This window comes from Rhinopithecus roxellana, chromosome 19, assembly GCF_007565055.1.
Source record: "Rhinopithecus roxellana isolate Shanxi Qingling chromosome 19, ASM756505v1, whole genome shotgun sequence".
Lineage (NCBI taxonomy): Eukaryota > Metazoa > Chordata > Mammalia > Primates > Cercopithecidae > Rhinopithecus > Rhinopithecus roxellana.
In genome coordinates this window covers 34,002,724-34,022,199 of record NC_044567.1, presented here as the reverse complement: position 1 = coordinate 34,022,199, position 19,476 = coordinate 34,002,724, and the positions used below count along the sequence as shown (strand labels likewise).

General features: G+C 44.3%; 1 protein-coding gene across 1 annotated transcript in view; it reads right to left on the bottom strand.

Annotated features, from left to right (window-relative positions):
- The window catches only part of TRIM16 (tripartite motif containing 16), a 53,659-nt gene extending 38,769 nt beyond the window's left edge, over window positions 1-14,890 (bottom strand). The window contains exons 1-2 of the mRNA XM_030922843.1: window positions 14,005-14,890; window positions 11,374-11,462 (exon numbers count right to left, since the gene is read on the bottom strand). Of these exons, the coding sequence (XP_030778703.1) occupies window positions 11,374-11,462; window positions 14,005-14,092 (177 nt within the window). The 5' untranslated portion in view covers window positions 14,093-14,890. The remainder of the gene's footprint in view (window positions 1-11,373; window positions 11,463-14,004) is intronic.
- Between the last annotated feature and the right edge of the window lie 4,586 nt (window positions 14,891-19,476).

The following is a 19,476-nucleotide window of genomic DNA, read 5'->3' as shown; positions in this document are numbered from 1 at the left end:
ATTCCCAGGCCCAGGGCAGGACTTCAAAGCACTCTGTACCATGGCCTCATCACAGCGCTCCAGCCAGTAACTACTACCAGCTCCCTTCTGTCCCTCATTCAGCCACTAATTTCCTCCACTGCCAAGCGTCCCTACGCCCATTGCTCTCCCAGACGCTCTCTATGGTCTACATGTCACAGAAAGGTCATTTTTTCATGCAGAGCGGGGAGGTCTGTGGAAGCTCAGCTCCGTTATCCACTGCCTTCACCCCAAATAGCATAGGTATATCATTTAACCTTTCCAAATCTCCATCTCCTCACTCGCAAAATAAAAGGCCCATATTAGATATTCAAAGTTCCCTTTTGGTTCTAAAATCTATGAACAGGGATTATAACAAACGATCCACTGTAGGCTTTCTATACAATTGTAAGTATCTTCTCCATTAAGAATTATTCTACATACAATTAAGTTGGTGTTACTGGGAATCTTTTTAATTTCTAGTGTTGGGATCCTATAAAAACCATGATATAAGCAAAGAATCCTAAGCCATGACTTCACTATACAATTACTGTATTTCTAGGGTTTTGTTTTTGTCAGTGTGCCTCATCTAATATCAATAATATACAAATGAATATTGTCTAATGTCTTCCCACTTGCACTATAGTCATATTTATTCCAGGCCTAATATATGAAGCTGATTAAGGTTAAGTGGATTTTTTTTTAGACTTGGATTAATCTGGAGTGCTTCTTAATTCACCATGTTGCTGTATCCTAGCAATCTTCCTACTAGGATAAATTGGCATATCGTCTGATACAGTCAACTTTGGCAAACGAAGCAAAAACATTCAGGGAGAGGAATAAACTAGCACACGAATGAACTGGCTGGGCCTCTAGATTCACTGGAGTCACGCTCTTACACAAGGTTACTTCCGTAGTCAGCGTGCAAGATGAAAATAGGGCAGTACCAATATTGTCTTTATAAATCCTTCAATTTGCCCATAAAATACAGCTAGTTTTGTGTATAGCTCTGATAATAACTCATGTATAAATAGATAAATAAATAATATAATTTTATGCAGGTGTGCAAAATATAGTTTTATAGTATTTTTTTTTTTTTTTTTTTTGAGATGGAGTTTCACTCTGTCGACCAGGCTGAAGTGCAGTGGCGCGATCTTGGCTCACTGCAAGCTCCGCTTCCTGGTTTCACGTCATTCTCCTGCCTCAGCCTCCTGAGTAGCTGGGACTACAGGTGCCCGCCACCATGCCCGGCTAATTGTTTGTATTTTTAGTAGAGATGGCGTTTCACTGTGTTAGCCAGGATGGTCTCGATCTCCTGACCTTGTGATCCACCCGCCTCGGCCTCCCAAAGTGCTGGGATTACAGGTGTGAGCCACCGTACCCGGCCAATTTTATAGTATTCTTAATTACACTAATTTATCTTTCGGTTTGAGGGGTATATCTTGGTACATATGGGTGAATTCTTGTTAAGTAAAATGTAAGTAGGAGATGATTTTTCCTGAGATGTTTATCTCAAGCCACTGTATTCTGCATAGATGACTCTTGGCAAAACATACCCAGCAGTCATCAAATATATGATATATATCTAATAGGTCAAAGGTCCTAGAAGAATGACTTTTCATTGAAAAACTCTATTTCATGTGACTTTTTTAACCGTATGTATTATTTTGTGTAGAATCAGCAACAAAAGACCTAAACAAAGAGAGGTTTCCCTGATGATGACAATGATGTTAAAATCATGATCCCTGATGATGTTAACATTGAGAATAAGGCCGGACATTAGTATCAAACCAGAACTGTCATGTTTCATAGGCATATGTGAGTGATATAAACAGTGACCAGTACTGGTATTCAGAGGAGGAGATTATTTTCAGTGACAGTGGACAAGGAAGAGGTGAGGGTGGAGGTGATACCTTAAGCTGGGTCCTAAAGGAGACTAACTTACAAACTGAAAAGAGTGATAAAGTGACAACTGCCTCTTAACTTAAAGAAAACCTAACAAGTATTAATGCCTCCTCCGAAAAGACAGAAAGCCCTGCTTTAATCACTAAGTATCTCTTCCTGCAATCCTCCAATCAAGCCTGGGGTCACCCTAGTTAGCTTATCACAACAGTGCAAATTATTCAGGATAATTTGCTTGGAGGAATTAATTTAACATGTAAATCAATTTTCCCTTCACTGGACGCATATCAGCCAAGCATACAGGCAATTTTAACATATAAATTAGAAAATCAGACACGATTTAAAAACTAAAGAATCCAGATTACCTACCAAAAAGAGATCAAAATATCAGAACATGTACTATCTAAAGCTCCAAATCAAAACCCTGCCCCAGACTTTACCATAACCAAACAAACACATAGAGCTTTAGCTTAGGTGATAAAAGGAGAGGAATTATATTCTCCATCATGAAGGGTAAGTGTGGTCCACACTACAGCACACAAGAGAGAATCCTGTTATAGAAATATCCAAATGCTGGGCATGGCGGCTCATGCCAGTAATGCCAGCACTTCAGGAGGCCAAGGTGGGCACACTGCTTGAGCTCAAGAGTTCAAGACCAGTCTGGGCAATATGGCAAATGCCATCTACAAAAAATACAAACAAATCAGCCAGGCATGGTGACGTTTGCCTGTGGTCCCAGCTACTCAGGAGGCTGAGGTGGGAGGATCAAGGATCCTGGGAGTTCAAGGTTGCAGTGAGCTGTGATGGCGCCACTGCACTCCAGCCCAGGCAATAGAGCAAAACCCTGTTTCTTTTTTTTTTTTGAGATGGAGTCTCGCTCTGCTGCCCGGGCTGGAGTGCAGTGGCCGGATCTCAGCTCACTTCAGCTCACTGCAAGCTCCGCCTCCCGGGTTCATGCCATTCTCCTGCCTCAGCCTCCCGAGTAGCTGGGACTACAGGCGCCCGCCACCACGCCCGGCTAGTTTTTTGTATTTTTTAGTAGAGACGGGGTTTCACCGTGTTAGCCAGGATAGTCTCGATCTCCTGACCTCGTGATCCACCCGTCTCGGCCACCCAAAGTGCTGGGATTACAGGCTTGAGCCACCGCGCCCGGCCAACCCTGTTTCAAACAAACAAACAAACAAACAAATCCGAGAGGAGAGTAGAAGCACAGACCACACTACTAACAGTACAGGCAGAGTAAACTGAAAGAAAACCAAAAAGGCTCTGTAAGTCCCAGTCCCAGTCATAACATTTCTAGAACTGTTCTGATTTAAAATATTTTGTCACTATGATGTCCTCAAAATTTTAATATTTCTGGATCCAAATTATATTTAGGCTACAAGAGAATTATACAAATTCACTATAGTACAATCCGCGAATTCATGCAATCCACCCATTCTAGGACAGACCTTTAGTTCAAGGACATCTGTCTTGAGTTTTTAGTTCTAAAACAAATTACCACAGATGAGACCTCTGAAGGAACAACAATGATTTCCACCAATCCAAAGATAACTGGCACCAGGAACAATGTTCGGAAATGACCTTGTTACCGAAACTGTTAACAAACATTACTTTAAGAAGTCCTATTCTAATGCAGACACTCTTATAGATGATCCTCTCCACCCCGTTTCAATTTCTTAAAATTACTAAGGATTTTGGGCATTTCAAAAATTATTTCCAGATATTACCATTTATTCAGAGTGGTCTGTCTCACCACTAATTTTCAGAACAAAAATCTTTTCTTCTTTAAATTCAGTTGTGCCTTCTGTAATTCAAGCCCTGTTGAATTTCAAGCTGTACTAACACGAACTTCTTTAAATAGAAGAGAAGGATAGGAAAGCAGCTGAGAAGAGAGAGTTCAGAATAGCCCTTTTAGTGAGAAAAATAGAAAGCACGGAAATCTCAGGTTCTGGCTAGTATATTGGGAATGATATGGGAAAGTCAAGGGACTCCAATCCTATACAATAGGATTACTCTCAGGTAACTGAAATGCACCTAAAACAGGAGAAAAAAAAAAAAAGGCAGGGAAAATAATTCATGGAAACCTAAAAAGTGACTCTAACATCAGTTTAAGCTTAGGAAGATTTGAAAGAAAAAAAAAAGTTTGCATGTATGTATTGAGTCACAGTGTAACCAAAAAATAATGCCTGGCTTTATTAGGTACACATAACATTTCTTAGAGCCATATACAGGAATTTTCATCAGGAAGCCTCAAGTAACTTAATCTGGTGACAGTCTGATACAAATTCATATGACTATTTTTTTCTAAAATGTTTTCTAAAAGTGTTGACTAAATTCTCCCTAACTCTTCTGTTGGGATTGCATAATAGTTACTATGTAAGGCTGTCAGTTTCCAAGATAAATGGTTCTTACTTTCTGAGAAGTGATAGTTATAATTTCAGCGTTAAGGAAGGGGAAAAAAAAGAAATAAAATTCTAAGAAAGGGGAGATGGAAAAAGCAAAATAGATTCCTCATCAACAGAAGACACAATAGGCTGGGCACAGTGGCTCATGCCTGTAATCCCAGCACTTTGGGAGGCCGAGGCGGACGGATCATGAGGTCAAGAGATTGAGACCATCCTGGCCAACATGGTGAAACCCCATCTCTACTAAAAATACAAAAATTAGCTGGGCATGGTGACGGGCACCTGTAGTCCCAGCTACTCAGGAGGCTGAGGCAAGAGAATCGCTTGAACCCAGGAGGCGGAGGTTATAGTGAGCTGAGATCGTGCCATTCCACTCCAGCCTGGTGACAGAGCGAGACTCTGTCTCAAAAAAAAAAAGAAGACACAATAAAATTAAAGAGCTATTTTGAGATAAGTGAAAAAAGATTTTCTGAGAACGTAGATGTAACAGAGTTTGGCCCCATTTTTTAATGTCTGGCCACTGACAGCATTTAAGCTTCCACCATTTTCTATTCTCCCCTTCCCTACACTGCCCCACCACACACCTGGTACTTTAGATACAGAAATCCATGGGCATCTCCTGAGCTCCCAGCACTGGCGGGAAGCTTGAATCCCTCAAGCCCACAGATTGAATGCTCTCCAGCCCCACTCCCTAGCCACTTTGAAGGCCCAGCCTCCTCTCTGTTCTTGCCATTTTGGACCAGCTTTCATCTATCCTGCTCTCCCCAGAAATCCTGTGTATGAGTAGCAAACTTTCAAGTTCTCTTGGTGTGTGAAATGTCATCAGTGTTGACATCTGGCCTATTAACTGGGTCCCTCATCTTCTGGGGGGTGATCACAAAACAGTGGGATGAGGTAAAGCAGACAAAAGCTGCCCACAGGAGGGTATGAGCTGGGGGCAGGAATTACTATAGATTATAGCAAAGTTTTATAGGAAGGTGGTATTAGGATATGTAATTAGCCATGACCTTCTCTATTTTGTTTGGACATGGCACTATTTCCATCAGTACAAGAAGGGGCAACAAGCTCAATTCTGCACAGCTAGAATTTCTTGGCTTATTCCTGAGGCCAGGGGAGGGGGATAAAATTACTGCATGGTGACATCAGTCATTTCAGGTACAGATAAAAATACACACGTATACACACAAAAATTGAGCTTGGCTGGGCGCGGTGGCTCACGCCTGTAATCCCAGCACTTTGGGAGGCTGAGGCAGGCGGATCACGAGGTCAGGAGATCGAGACCATCCTGGCTAACACGGTGAAATCCCGTTTCTACTAAAAATACAAAAAATTAGCCGGGCGTGGTGGCGGGCGCCTGTAGTCCCAGCTACTTGGGAGGCTGAGGCAGGAGAATGGCGTGAACCTGGGAGGCGGTGCTTGCAGTGAGCCGAGATCGGGCCACTGCGCTCCTGCCTGGGCGTCAGAGTGAGACTCCGTCTCAAAAAAAAAAAAAAAAAAAAAAAAATTGAGCTTTAGAGTCTATTAGGATATTCCAGATTTCAGTTCAGTATTTCTTCACTTGGATTTCTGATATTCTGACAGCTTTGCAGGAGAAAATAACTAGGTTAGAAGAGGGGGGAATTTTCATCCCTTAAAATATAATAGAAAAGCATCGCCACTGTAACAACCTAGGAAAGTATAATTCTTTGGTATTTAACAAAATGAAGAGTCTGAGTGGATTTGCCCAAACATTCAGGTAGATTCTCCACTGTGAAGTCTCTGATGTCTAATGAGGGCTGAACTACACCTGAAAGCTCTGCCACATTTATGTGACAGAACTCATACTGGAGAAAATCCCTACAAGTGTAAAGAATGTGGTCAAGCCTTTGGTCAGAGCTCAACTCTTACAAAACATACAAAAGTCCACACTGGAGAGAAACCCTACACCTGTAAAGACTGTGGGAAAGCCTTCAGCCAGAGCTCATCTCTTACCCAGCATCAGAGGGTTCATACTGGAGAGAAACCGTTTGATTGTCAGGAGTGTAGGAAAGCCTTCAGTAGAACTGCCCGTCTTACCCAACATCAGAGGATCCACACTGGAGAGAAGCCCTGTGTATATATATACACATATGTATATATACATATATACATACATATATTATGTTTATAATAGAATATAAATTATAAAATTATATAATTGTATCTTCTGTTGATGAGGAATCTATTTTGCTTTTTCCATCTCCCCTTTCTTAGAATTTTCTTTGTTTCCCCCTTCCTTAAGGCTGAAATTATAACTATAGTTTTAGTAAATATATACATATATATTTGCATATATACTATAAAATATATGTACTATATACTATATACGTATATTTGTGTATTTATTTATTTTTTTGCAGATACTTGAATGTTTGTGTTCATTAGGGTTCCAGGCTCTCTTGCAACTCTTTTTGTGCTCTTTGGGTGGTATTATCCACTTCCATGGCTTCAATTACCATCCATTCTCAGGCAACTCCCAACTCTGTACCACCAGTTAAGATCTCTTTCCTTTACTAAGATACATTTGGCATGTCCTCCTTATATTCATCTAGCCTCCAGACGTCACCACTTAGAGCAGGTTTTCTCAACTGCAGCACTATTGACATTTTAGACGGACATGTCTTTGTGTGGGGCCCTGTCCTGTGCACTGTAGGATGCTTAGCAGCATCCCTGGTTCCTGGACGCTACCCATGAGATGCCCATAGCACACTTCAGACATGGCCAAATGTCCCCTGGGGGGCAAACTTGTCCCTGGTTAAGAACCACTGGTTTAGACTTATTACAGACACTTCAAACAACTTAAGATACACTGAACTCATCTTCCACCCCCTAAACTTGCTACTTCTCCTGTGTTCTCCATCTCAGGGAAGAGAACTTCCATTCACCTACACATCCAAACCAGAAACCTGAGAATTCTCTTTGTCTGTTACTCCCTCACCTCTCAAATCTATACAACAAATTATGTCAATTTTATAACCTTAAAATTATTCAAATTATTTCCTTCTCTTCGTATTTCTCAGACAGTAGAAAACTAGGTAGAATGAGGACAGAGTAAATAAAGAAGTGATTCCAGCTACTAAAGAGGAAAGGGGAATAGCTTCATAAAATGCCTCAGGATGAGGCACAAAGGTGATCTCTGGATCATGCGTTGGGGTTATAACTTTAAGCAGGAAGTGTCTCTTCCTTGAGTCTGGGAAGAAATAGAGGGGTAAGCTATTAGGATTCTGACGTGGTCAAGTGAAGATGAGACTGCAGGTGGATTCAACATCTTCTACAGGCCTGGAGGATTTGGGAAGAACTCCTAACTCTTATTTCTAAAGATGCAATCTGCCTTGTTCTCACTTGCCTGTACAGCTGCTTCTTGGCACCTGTCTCCTGCACGTGCGTTCGTGGGTTTACCACTTCTTCCAATTGGGAGATAGCAGGTTTGGAAAATGGACATCCTACTAAGAGACACAAACAGAATGTAATTTTAAGTTCAAAAGAGAAAGGACCACCCTATTCTCAGTCCCACTCTGTTGCATGTTAGAGAGGAGAAAATGAAATAACTAATTGTCAAAAGCAATTAAATAATTTCTACCCAAGTAGGGTGAGAAACAGTTTAAGGATCTGATCTGGATTCTGTGGGGGAAAATAATCAAAGCCTCATTTGTTATCATCCCCTAATAGAAGCAAGGGAATCTTTAGAAGACAAAGGTATCCTGAAAGGTCAATCTGGGGTGGAAGGACCCAAGCTTACCCAAGGAGACCAGGTTCCTATAATTCTCCAGCATTACATCTCTGTACAAGACTCTGAGCAGGCAGGCTCCAGTTCTCTCCATTCTTCCTCAGTGAAGTTCACAGCCACATCCTTGAATGACACAAAGCCCTGAAACACCTGCATGGGGTTCTGAAGAAAAAGTTAAATGAGGCATAATTAGGGGAGACTAATGGGATGGAGAGGAAATAGATTAAACTATGTTCACAGTGTCAAAGACAAGATTTTATTGATTCGTATATTAAAGAATCTTAAAATCTTAAAACGCATATACCCCTTTGACATAATTTGATAGTTTTATTTTACAGTAATTTTATATATAGGACTCAATTACAAGAAAACTATTGGCAGGGTGCGGTGGCTCATGCCTGTAATCCCAGCACTTTGGGAAGCCAAGGCGGGCAAATCACAACGTCAGGAGATCAAGACCATCCTGGCTAACACAGTGAAACCCCATCTTTACTAAAAATACCAAAAAAATTAGCCAGGCGTGGTGGTGGGTGCCTATAGTCCCAGCTACTCAGGAGGCTGAAGCAGGAGAATGGTGTGAACCCGGGAGGCGGAGCTTGCAGTGAGCCAAGATCACGCCACTGCACTCCAGCCGGGGCGACAGAGCAAGACTCTGTATCAAAAAAAAAAAAAAAAGAGGAAAAAAAAGAAAACTATCAGAAATATGGAGAGTTATAAACAAAGAATCACATCTATTTATACCTTACAATAGCAAAATAGCAAAATCATTCTAAATAACCTAAATGTTTGAGAACAGTGCTAGGAGCTGCTAACCGTCCATGAAAATACACCTCCTCCTCTCCTTTCTGGGTATACAAACATTTCCCAACTAGACCTGGCCATGAGATCCTAACCAACGGAATGCAAGCAGAAGTGATGTGCGTCCTTTCCAGGCCTGACTCACGTATATTCTTCCATGCTGTTTTCCCCTTCTGACTGGCTGGTAGGGCCATGAGCCCCAGAGTGAGTTTGGAAGCCACGTGGTAAAGAGGCTAGAGCTTCAGATAGCTCAGGTCCCTGAATGGCCATCCTATCAATCTATATACCCAGTCACATGGCTATGACAGCAAACAATACACTTCTATTGTATTAAGGCCATATATATTTTGGGTCTATTGGTTACAACAGTTACTAGTAAGCCAACCCAAACTAATTCAGAAATTAGCAGCTTCAATTGGGAGATATCGTAATAAAAAGTTCAAACACAAAGGTGGCACTGGCTTGAAAGTCAGGTGGCACGCTTCAAAGAAAAGAATATTTAAGACTGGAAAAACACAGACTCTCTTTTTTTTTTTTTTTTTTTTTTTTTTTGAGACGGAGCCTCACTCTGTTGCTGGAGTGCAGTGGCCACGATGATTTCGGCTCACTGCAAACCTCCACCTCCCATGTTTAAGCGATTCTCCTGCCTCAGCCTCATGAGTAGCTGGGACTATAGGCGTAAGCCACTACGCCCATCTAATTTTTTTTGTATTTTTAGTAGAAACGGGGTCTCACCATGTTGTCCAGGCTGGTCACGAACTCCTGACCTCAGGTGATCCGCCCACCTCGGGCTCCCAAAGTACTGGGATTACAGGCATGAGCCACTGCATCCAGCCAAAAGATGTAGACTCTTAATATACACTGGCAAACTAATTAGCAACTATGAGGGCAGGGCAAATGCTCACTGGGCCTGTGGCTCTAGAACAGCTTGGAAAGCGCCGCCAGAATGCTCTTTGTGTAGAATGCTCCTGGATATGTCTGGCAAAGAAAGAATGAGTTAAGTTCAGGAAACAATGTGTCAATTTTCAAGCCAAAGCAAAAGAGAATAGAGTACAGACATCTGAGGCCTCACATGGTTGGAAAAGCAAAACTGTTTCTAGATCTCAAACAGTGTGAAGTAAGTCTAACAAGAGTTTTGAGCAATAAAGGCCCATTACATCTGTCAACTAAACAAAGTGATTTAGCCCTGTAAAAAAAAGGTCAGATTGAGAATGTGGCCTTCCCACCCAAGTGTATTGTTCAGCTGGCCTTAAGGTTAACTTAAGTAAATTGAGAGAGACATATGGTAAGTAAGTAACTAAGAAATAGGCCAAGCTGGCCGGGTACAGTGGCTCACGCCTGTAATCCCAGCACTTTGGGAGGCTGAGGTGGGCAGATCACAAGGTCAGGAGATGGAGACCATCCTGGCTAACACGGTGAAACCCCATCTCTACTAAAAATACAAAAAAAAATTAGCCAGGCATGGTGGCAGGCGCCTGTAGTCCCAGCTACTTGGGAGGCTGAGCCAGGAGAATGGCGTGAACCCGGAAGGCGGAGCTTGCAGTGAGCTGAGATCGCGCCACTGCACTCCAGCCTGGGCGACAGAGCGAGACTCTGTCTCAAAAAAAAAAAAAAAAAAAAAAAAAATAGAAATAGGCCAAACTTGAGAATCATATCTAGGAAAGAACTTTGAGTATAAGAAGCCTTTAATTTTTTGTGGAACAACATCTCCGTGATTTCAATGTACTGACTTTTTTCCTGTGCCAGAGGAATCAGTATCTTGCTTTGATTCTAAGTCATTTATGTCACTAACTTTCTATAAATCCTTCAAGATTCTACTCAGCCTTCAGGGCCCACATCAAATCTTACAACTTTCATTAGCCTAGGAGCTGCTTAAAAGAACTTTAAAATGCTAGTTGAATGAATAAAACCTTCCTAAATCTCTCTCAGCCAGACACATTTGCTCCTGATCCTCCAAGTCCAAAAAGCATTTTCCCTAAGACACTTTATTATTCAGTAGGCCCTTAATAATAAGGTCCTTAAGAATAATAAATCTGCTGGTTTATGCCACATAGATTTGTGTACATCTTTTCTCCCCAAAATATTCTAAGATGGAAGAAATGCCTCACGTGCCTTCGCATATCTATGCCAAATGTCTCAAGTGAACAAAAAGAAGCTTGATTCTCACCCAACCATGTTCTAGGAGTTATGCTCCTCAATTATCTGCTAAAGAGGCCTCATTCCCACCCCGCTGCCTCCATCCTTTCTCTACACTGCCAACTGATGGGCGAGGCTACCAAGCCGCCTGACCTTCACTGCTGCTGCCATACAACTGAGGAATACTGGAACGCCATCTCATTGGCAGTCCATCCCACCCACTCGATCCCTTCCTTTCAAACTGCTGTGGCTGATGTGGTTGACAAGCTTCATGCTAAGAGAAAGAAATTTGCTTCAGGAATTAAAATAAGATTTCCAAGAAGAGAGGAAAATCCCCAACTCAATTAAAATAAGATTTCCGAGAAGAGAGGAAAATCCCCAACTCACCTGGGACTCTGCTGTCCGGCAAAGAGCAGCCACATTTTCCTTCTCAAGACACCTCTTTTGGGAAACGGCAGGGTCCTCAGAAGGCAGAACTGGAAGGAAATCGACATAAAGGAATCTGGTTTATCTTCATGTATCTCAAACCTGTGAGTTTAGAAACAGCCACTTATGACAAAATGTGCCTCTGACCTTGGCTGTCCATAGCTTGAAGGATTTTACAGACATCTATGTAATGAGACTTCAAAGATAATCTCAGAGGATAGAATGAACGTAAACTTAGGGAAAGGTATGACCATTAACTGGGTTCGGGATCTGCATGAGCCACTGCTCTGAAAATGAGGTTCCCTGGGACCAAAAAACCCTAAAACAAAACAAGAAGTGCAATGTTACAGTTGGAGAGGTGCTTAAAGACCTCCAGGCTCAACTCCTTTATTCGCAAATGGAGAAAGTGACCAATTTTACAGAACAAGAAAAAGGGAATCACAGCAGCAAAAGGCAGCAGTGCCCACCCCAGCAGTCATGGTCACGGACAACTTTAGCCACCCCATCGTGAGTATTCCAGGCCCACGGTGAGTCTGTAGCCATCTTAGGTCTGTTCCACCACACACGCGCCACTAAATTGCATGTGTCATATCATCTACCCCTGAGTCCTAAGCACCAAGCACAGTGTACTCGGCAGACAGTAGTCCCTAAGTATTGTGAATGAATTAATGAATGAGCCCCAGATTCCCTCGGTCTGATTCTATGCCCAACAAGCAACCTTCTGCTCATAATTTACTTCTCCATTTTGATTTTTTGCCTGTAGGGAGAAAACTGCTGATCATATTACCTTTGAGCACTTTTTTGAGCTTACCTCTAGGTAGTAGGGTTACATGCTATTTATCTTATTCTACATATCATTCTCTACTTTCCTAATACTTTACAGTTTATTATTTTTTCAATCCTCTCTCCACCCACATCCAAAAAGCAGTACTTAAAGCTCCTTGTGGATGTGTTTGGGGGAAGAAGTAGTTCTTTCTAGGCCTCAGTTATTATCAAGTACAGGGTTTCACAATTTTGTAGAATCCAAGCCTCCTGTAATCCTTTGTCATTGGAACTCTGGCTCTGGAGTCTGCCTGCCTGCTGCCTTTACATCCTGGCTCTGTATAACCATAGCCAAGTTTCTTCTGGGCTTCCGTTTCCTAATTTTTTTTTTTTTTTTTTTTTGAGACGGAGTCTCGCCCTGTCACCCAGGCTGGAGTGCTGTGGCCGGATCTCAGCTCACTGCAAGCTCCGCCTCCCGAGTTCACGCCGTTCTCCTGCCTCAGCCTCCCGGGTAGCTGGGACTACAGGCGCCGCCACCTCGCCCGGCTAATTTTAAAAAAGAGAATAATGGCCAGGCACAGGGGCTCACGCCTGTAATCCCAGCACTTTGGGAGGCCAACGCGGGCAGATCACAAGGTCAGGAGACCAAGACCATCCTGGCTAACACGGTGAAACCCCGTCTCTACTAAAAATAGAAAAAAAATTAGCCAGGCGTGGTGGCGGGCGCCTGTAGTCCCAGCTACTCGGGAGGCTGAGGTAGGAGAATGGCGTGAACCTGGGAGGCAGAGGTTGCAGTGAGTCGAGATTGCACCACCCTGGGCAACAGACTGAGACACAGTCTCAAAATAATAATGATAATAATAATGGCACCTACCCTGCTACAATGTGCATTAATGCACATAAATGGCCTAAACCAGTACTTGGGACAGAATAAGCACTCAGGAAAGGTCATTTAATCATCAGTTAATTATTACTCTCAATATTTTCTGCATATCAACATTAACCAAGACTTTATGGCAGTTTCTTTCTATACTTTGTTTTACAAGGAAAAAAGGTACGATCAGTATGTTTGGTCCTACTCCCAAATCCAACTTCCCCACAAGATGCCTGTGCCCTCCCTGTACTGGACACTGGCAATCAGTGGGAGCTAAGGTAGAGTTAGGAACTCCTAAGTTCCAGGACTTCCAGAAATCAGAGGGCCTGAGGGCAGGATATTACAGGAGAGCCAAACAGACTAGAGATAGACTATGGAAGTCCCTAATCTGGGACATCCCTTTGTATCTCCTTAAGAGAAAGCACTTTTTGAGAGCAAACTGAAAGAGAGCCAAGGAGCAGTCCTTAATTCTGCCAGAAATGAGCAGCAGGGCCATGGACCCTGGGGACGCAGGCCCCAGCTCTACCCCTGAGCTCATAGAAGGTTCAAGGGACTAGGGCTCTCCTGTGTGCTGTAATGCCAAATCAAGTCATCAGCCTCTCCATACCTATTTCTTTCTCCTCTTCCAAGGAATCTGACTTATCCCCCCTCATCCTTCAGAGAAGCAGGTGGCATAATGGAAAGAGTATGGAAGTAAGGTATCTTGTTTTTTCAGAGTTTCAAATTAAAAGGGAATGATATTAGTAAAATCACTACCATTCTTCGCACACTCACCATGCACCAGGTGCTTTCCATAAATCACTATTTACAGATGAGGAAACTGTTAACTTGCCCAAGGTCTCTGTGCTGCCCACACACATTTTACAAGGTTTCTGTAAAGAAAAACTAAAATGAGGTTGTGTGTGCACACTGTAGATTCTCGGCTAATGGCAGGACACTTTATTTCTATTTCTCACCTCTGTTCTGGAGTTTGCAGGTCCAGTCCTCCATAATCATAGCCTTTGCTACACTAATTGGGTGTAGCAACCTTTCCGTTCTCCACATATCTTCCTGGGAATTGCCAGCATTCTCCTAGAAACTCTGGCAAGAGATTCTGGATTGAAGTTTTTCCCTTTTTCATTGTATTTCTTTTTTCATTCTCTGAGACTCTATTCAGAACGCAGAGTCTGAAGCAGTATCTTTTGAGCCAAAACTAAACTCAAGAACTTCAGCAGCCATTTAATCTTCAGGAAGCCCTAAACACAGGCAAGTCTCAGTACCTTTATACCACCAGGGCCCTGCAGAGTCAGACGCTAGGAACAGAGACAGCTAGTTACAGACAGCAGTCAAGATACTGTGCCTGCTGAATACAAAAGTGCAGGGTGGTGGAAAGTGCCCTGCTGGGAGTGCCTGGATTCTAATTTCCACGATGTGCTAGTTGGCTGGGTGCCCTACAAGTTACTTTTCCTTCTTGGGTGTTTCCTTCTTATGTACAAATGGGGAGATGGATGCCTACTATTAATAAAAGCGACAACTGATTGATCCCTTACTTGGTGTCTGGCCCTGTGTCAACTGTTGCATGTCAAAATTCCATTTAATCCTCACAATCACCACTGAAAAGTAGGTAAAACAAACCTCAAATTACAGGTAAAGAACACGAGACACAGAGAGTAACCTGCTTACACTCACATCAGAGCAATACCATTCTCTGAAAATGTAGATAAACGGATCTCTGATATCCATCTCCATGTTCACACTGTTCGTCTATAAAACGGTTCCACCACACTGCAGGCTGCAGAGACATAAGAGACGCGTTGGTGCCTAACTTGGCCCGGGCACCGGAGCCTTGGGCACGACCTGCCACACCTTCCAGCCAAGTGCTCCAAGTTATGCGGGCCCTCATCCTGTTTCCGAGCAAACGACCCGGAGGTGTCTCGGACAGGAAACACACATACACCCCACTCCCACACACACAAAACCGAAAGACACGCTCCAGGGGCAGAGGGGGCGCGTCAAGGTGGCCGAGTCCTAGCTCCAGTAGAAGGAATTACAGTCAGATCAGCGGGCCCAGGGAGAGGTCCAAAGGGGAAAAGCCGGGATCTAAGTCTGACAATCCACTGCTGAACACATACACCCTGTCCAGCGTCTGCTCCTCCTCGGTCCAGACACGGGGAGGGACTCTGCTAGGGAAGACAGGGAGGACACAGACTGGCCACGCGCAGAACCCCTCCAGACAAAGGGGCCGGAAGCGGAAGTGCGCGCCGAGGCTCCTGGGAAATGTAGTCCGGAGCGGCCTGGGAGACAGCGAGATTCCCTCTCAAAAAAAAAAAAAAAAACCTAAACAATGTTAAAAGTGAAGTTATAGAGTAAAGTATTTTTTTTCTTTGAGACGGAGTCTAGCATTGTCGCCAGAGTGGAGGGCAGTGGCGCGATCTTGACTCACTGCAACCTCCGCCTCCCGGGTTCAAGCAATTCTCCTCCTCAGACTCCCGTGTAGCTGGGATTACAGGCGCCCGCCACCATGCCCAGCTAATTTTTTTTTTGTATTTTTAGTAGAGACAGGGTTTCACCATATTGGCCAGGCTAGTCTCGAACTCCTGACCTCAGGTGATTCACTCATCTTGGCCTCCCAAAGTGCTGGGATTACAGGCGCCAGCCACCACGCCCGGCCCAGAAATTGTTTCTTATGCTTGGTCTAGTCTGTTTTTAAGAGTCTTGATTGTATTTTTCATTTAATTCATTGAATTCTCCAGTTCTAGATTTTCTATATGGTTCTTTTTTATATCTCTGTTAAATTTCTCATTCAAATTATGAGTTTTCTTGATTTAATTGAATTGTGTAACTGTATGCTCTTGAATTCCACTGTTTCCTTAAGATTATTATTTTAAATTCTTTTTCTGGAACTTTGTATATTTTCTTTCTTTCTTTCTTTCTTTTTTTTTTTTTTGAGACGGAGTCTCTTCTCTGTCGCCCAGGCTGGAGTGCAGTGGCCGGATCTCAGCTCACTGCAAGCTCCGCCTACCGCGTTCACGCCATTCTCCTGCCTCAGCCCCCTGAGTAGCTGGGACTACAGGCGCCTGCCACTACGCCCGGCTAATTTTTTTGTATTTTTAGTAGAGGCTGGATTTCACCGTGTTAGCCAGGATGGTCTCAGTCTCCTGACCTCGTGATCCGCCCGCCTCAGCCTGCCAAAGCGCTGGGATTATAGGCGTGAGCCGCCGCCCCCGGCCGGAACTTTGTATATTATCTTATGGTTGAACTTTGTATATTTTTTTATGATTGGTGTCTGTTACTGGAAATTATTGTGTTCTTTTGGAGGTGTCGTGCTCCTTGCTTTTTCATGTTTCATGTGTTTCTACATTTTTTCCTTCCTTCCTTCCTCCTTTCCCTTTCCCTTTCTTTCCTTTCCTTTCCTTCTTTTCCTTTCCTTTCCTTTCCTTCCTTTTTCTTTCTTTCTTTTTTTTTTTTTTTTGACAGAGTCTTGCTCTGTCGGCTGGAGTGCAGTGGTGAGATCTTGGCTCATGGCAACCTCTGCCTCCCACATTCAAGGGATTCTCCTGCCACAGCCTCCCAAATAGCGGAGATTACAGGCATGTGCTGCCATGCCAGGCTAATTTTGGTATTTTTCGTAGAGACGGGGTTTCACCATTTTGGCCAGGCTGGTCTGGAACTCCTGAATGAATTCAAGCGATCTGCCCACCTCAGCCTCCCAAAGTGCTGGGATTACAGGCATGAGCCACCACACCCGGCTCTACATTGATTTATACACATATGATGAAACAATCACCCTTCCAATTTCATGGAGCAGGTTCTGCAGGGAAAGATTTATTCGTATGGGTCTTGGGGTGTTTCTTCAACGGAGTGTGTTAGCTTTCATTCTAGGTGGATGCAGTAGTGCATTCTCTACATAGTTTCTTCAGCTGTAATACATGCTAATGACAGGCTGCGTGTGGTGACTCACTCCTGTAATCCCAGTCCTTTGGGAGGCTGAGACAGGTGGATCAAGAGGTCAGAAGTTCAAGAGCAGCCTGGCCAAGATGGTGAAACCCCGTCTCTACTAAAACCACAAAAATTAGCCAGGCGCGGTGGTAGGCACCTGTAATCCCAGCTACTCGGGAGGCTGAGGCAGGAGAATTGCTTGAACCCAGGAGGCGGAGATTGCAGTGAGCCGAGATCATGCCACTGCACTCTAGCCTGGGTGACAGAGAAAGACTCCGTCTTAAAAACAGAAAACAAACAAACAAACAAACAAACATGCTGGTGACATTTGTGAATGTCTCAGCGGCCTAGGCTAAGAGGTGGTGGTGGTGGTCATGCGGCTTTTGCACAGGGCTGTTTCTCAAGTCAGGGGCTCATTTGTGCACATGGTGGGTCAACCAACTTGGGGTCTGGCTCACTGGGGTTGGGGCTATGGGACTGTTAACTCTGGGTGAGGACACGAATGCATTGTTGCTTGGCCAGCCTAGAGAGTGCCTGCCAGTGGTGGCCTGTGGCTCTGTTTCTCAGACCCTGGACACAGGAGCACAGCTGCTTGGCTGTCCTGGGAGCATGTCTTCTAGGCGAAGCCTGCGGGGCTGTTACTTAGGCTTGCAACAAAGGCACAAAGCTGCTTGGCTGGCCAGGAGATGTGTGTCCTGGAGTGGCCCATGAGACTGTTTCTCAGGCCTGGGATGTAGGCACACTGCTTAGCTGACCTGGTGGGGTGTCTGCCTGGGGCAGCCTGTGAAGCTGTTTCTCAGGCCCTGAACATGGACACATGGCTTCTCGGCTGGCCTGCGTGCATGTCTGCTAAGCATGGCCCACAGGGTTTTTTTCTCAGGTTCAGGATGTGGACTCCTGGCTTCTTGGTTGGCCAGGGGTGGCCTGAAAGACTTTTTCAGGCTGGGAATGTGCGGGTACAGTTACTGGATCAGCCTTAGGGCGTGCCTTCCAGGGGCACCCTGTGGGATTGTTTCTCAGGCCTGGGATGTGGTTAGACAGCTGGTCAGCCAGCCTGAAGGGCATGTCTGCCAGGAGTGAGCCACGATGCTGCATCATAGGCCCTGATCAGGAGTGTGGGGCCTTTGGGCAGGACAGGGGCACGTCAACAATGGGAGTGGGTACCACAGGGCTGTTTCTCAGGCTGTGGGCACAGGAGCATAGCCATTCTGCTGACAGGGCAGCATGTCAGCTGCTCAGTGGCACAGGGACCTCTCCTGCTTTGTGGATGATGGTCAGCAGTTTGGCTGGCTTAAGACATATTTGCCCTGGGCAGGATTGCCACGTGGTTCCTCTGTCTCGAAGTGCAGACAGTTGGGGTTGTCTTCTCTGTTATGCAGGACCAGAACCACAATTGATCCTAGGCCCAATCTATGCACAGTTGGGATTATGGAGTTTAGCCACCCTTGTGAGATTTGCAGAAAGAAGATGGAGCCCTGATGCTGCAGAGGTGCAGTGGCTATTGACCCCATAGAATGGTGCATTCCAGAGGTGGCTCTACTCTCAAGATGGCCTGGTGCTGCTGCTGCCACAGCTTGGTTCACAGTGGGCGAGTGGAGGTTGGGAGCACACACTTTCTGTTCCTAATCCAGAGCAGTGCGGTAGCAAGAACTTCAGGCAGCTCTCTAAACTAGGCTCAGGGCTTTCAAGGACTGTGGGATTCTCCTGTAGTAAGGACTGTGGGTAAGGCAATGGGGGCTGGTGGAGTTGTTCTGCTTACCTTTTTCCTGTAAAGGGAAGTCCCTCCTGTCTCCAGGCTGATTGAAGCTGGGTGGGGGAGATGGGGCTGCAGAGGCTGGGTAACTCCGCACTGCTCTCCTGGATTTCCAATCACCTCAGCTGCCTCTCCACTCCCCCACTGCACTCCAGTGCTTTCCCTTCAACATTTCAGTAAAATTGTAGCTGTTTTACCTGTTTATTCATTGCTTTGGTCCTTCCTGGGTAGGAGGAGCGGGGGCAAGATCCATACATCTCTGGTCAGCCATCTTGCTCTATTTCCAGCTCTCTCTTTGTTATAAACTTTTCTTAATCTAAATTCAGAAACTAACTTTTAACCTAATTATCAATAGATATTGAACGTTATCAATGATTTCTATTGAGTTAGTTATTTGGTTTTACTTTTCCTTTAGAATCCATTAATGTAGAAAATTTCATAGCTAGATTTTCTGATGTTAAAATCAACTTGATCATGTATAGGTTAAATTCAGTTGGCTGGCTGAGTGCAGTGGCTCACACCTATAATCCCAGCACTTTGGGAGGCTGAGGCGGGTGGATCACCTAAGGTCAGGAGTTCAAGATCAGCCTGAATAATATGGTAAAACCCCATCTCTACTAAAAATACAAAAATTAGCCGGGAATAGTGGCCGGTGCCTGTAATCCCAGCTACCGGAAGGCTGAGGCAGAATTGCTTGAACCTGGGAGGCAGAGGTTGCAGTGAGTCGAGATCATGCCATTGTACTCCAGCCTGGGTG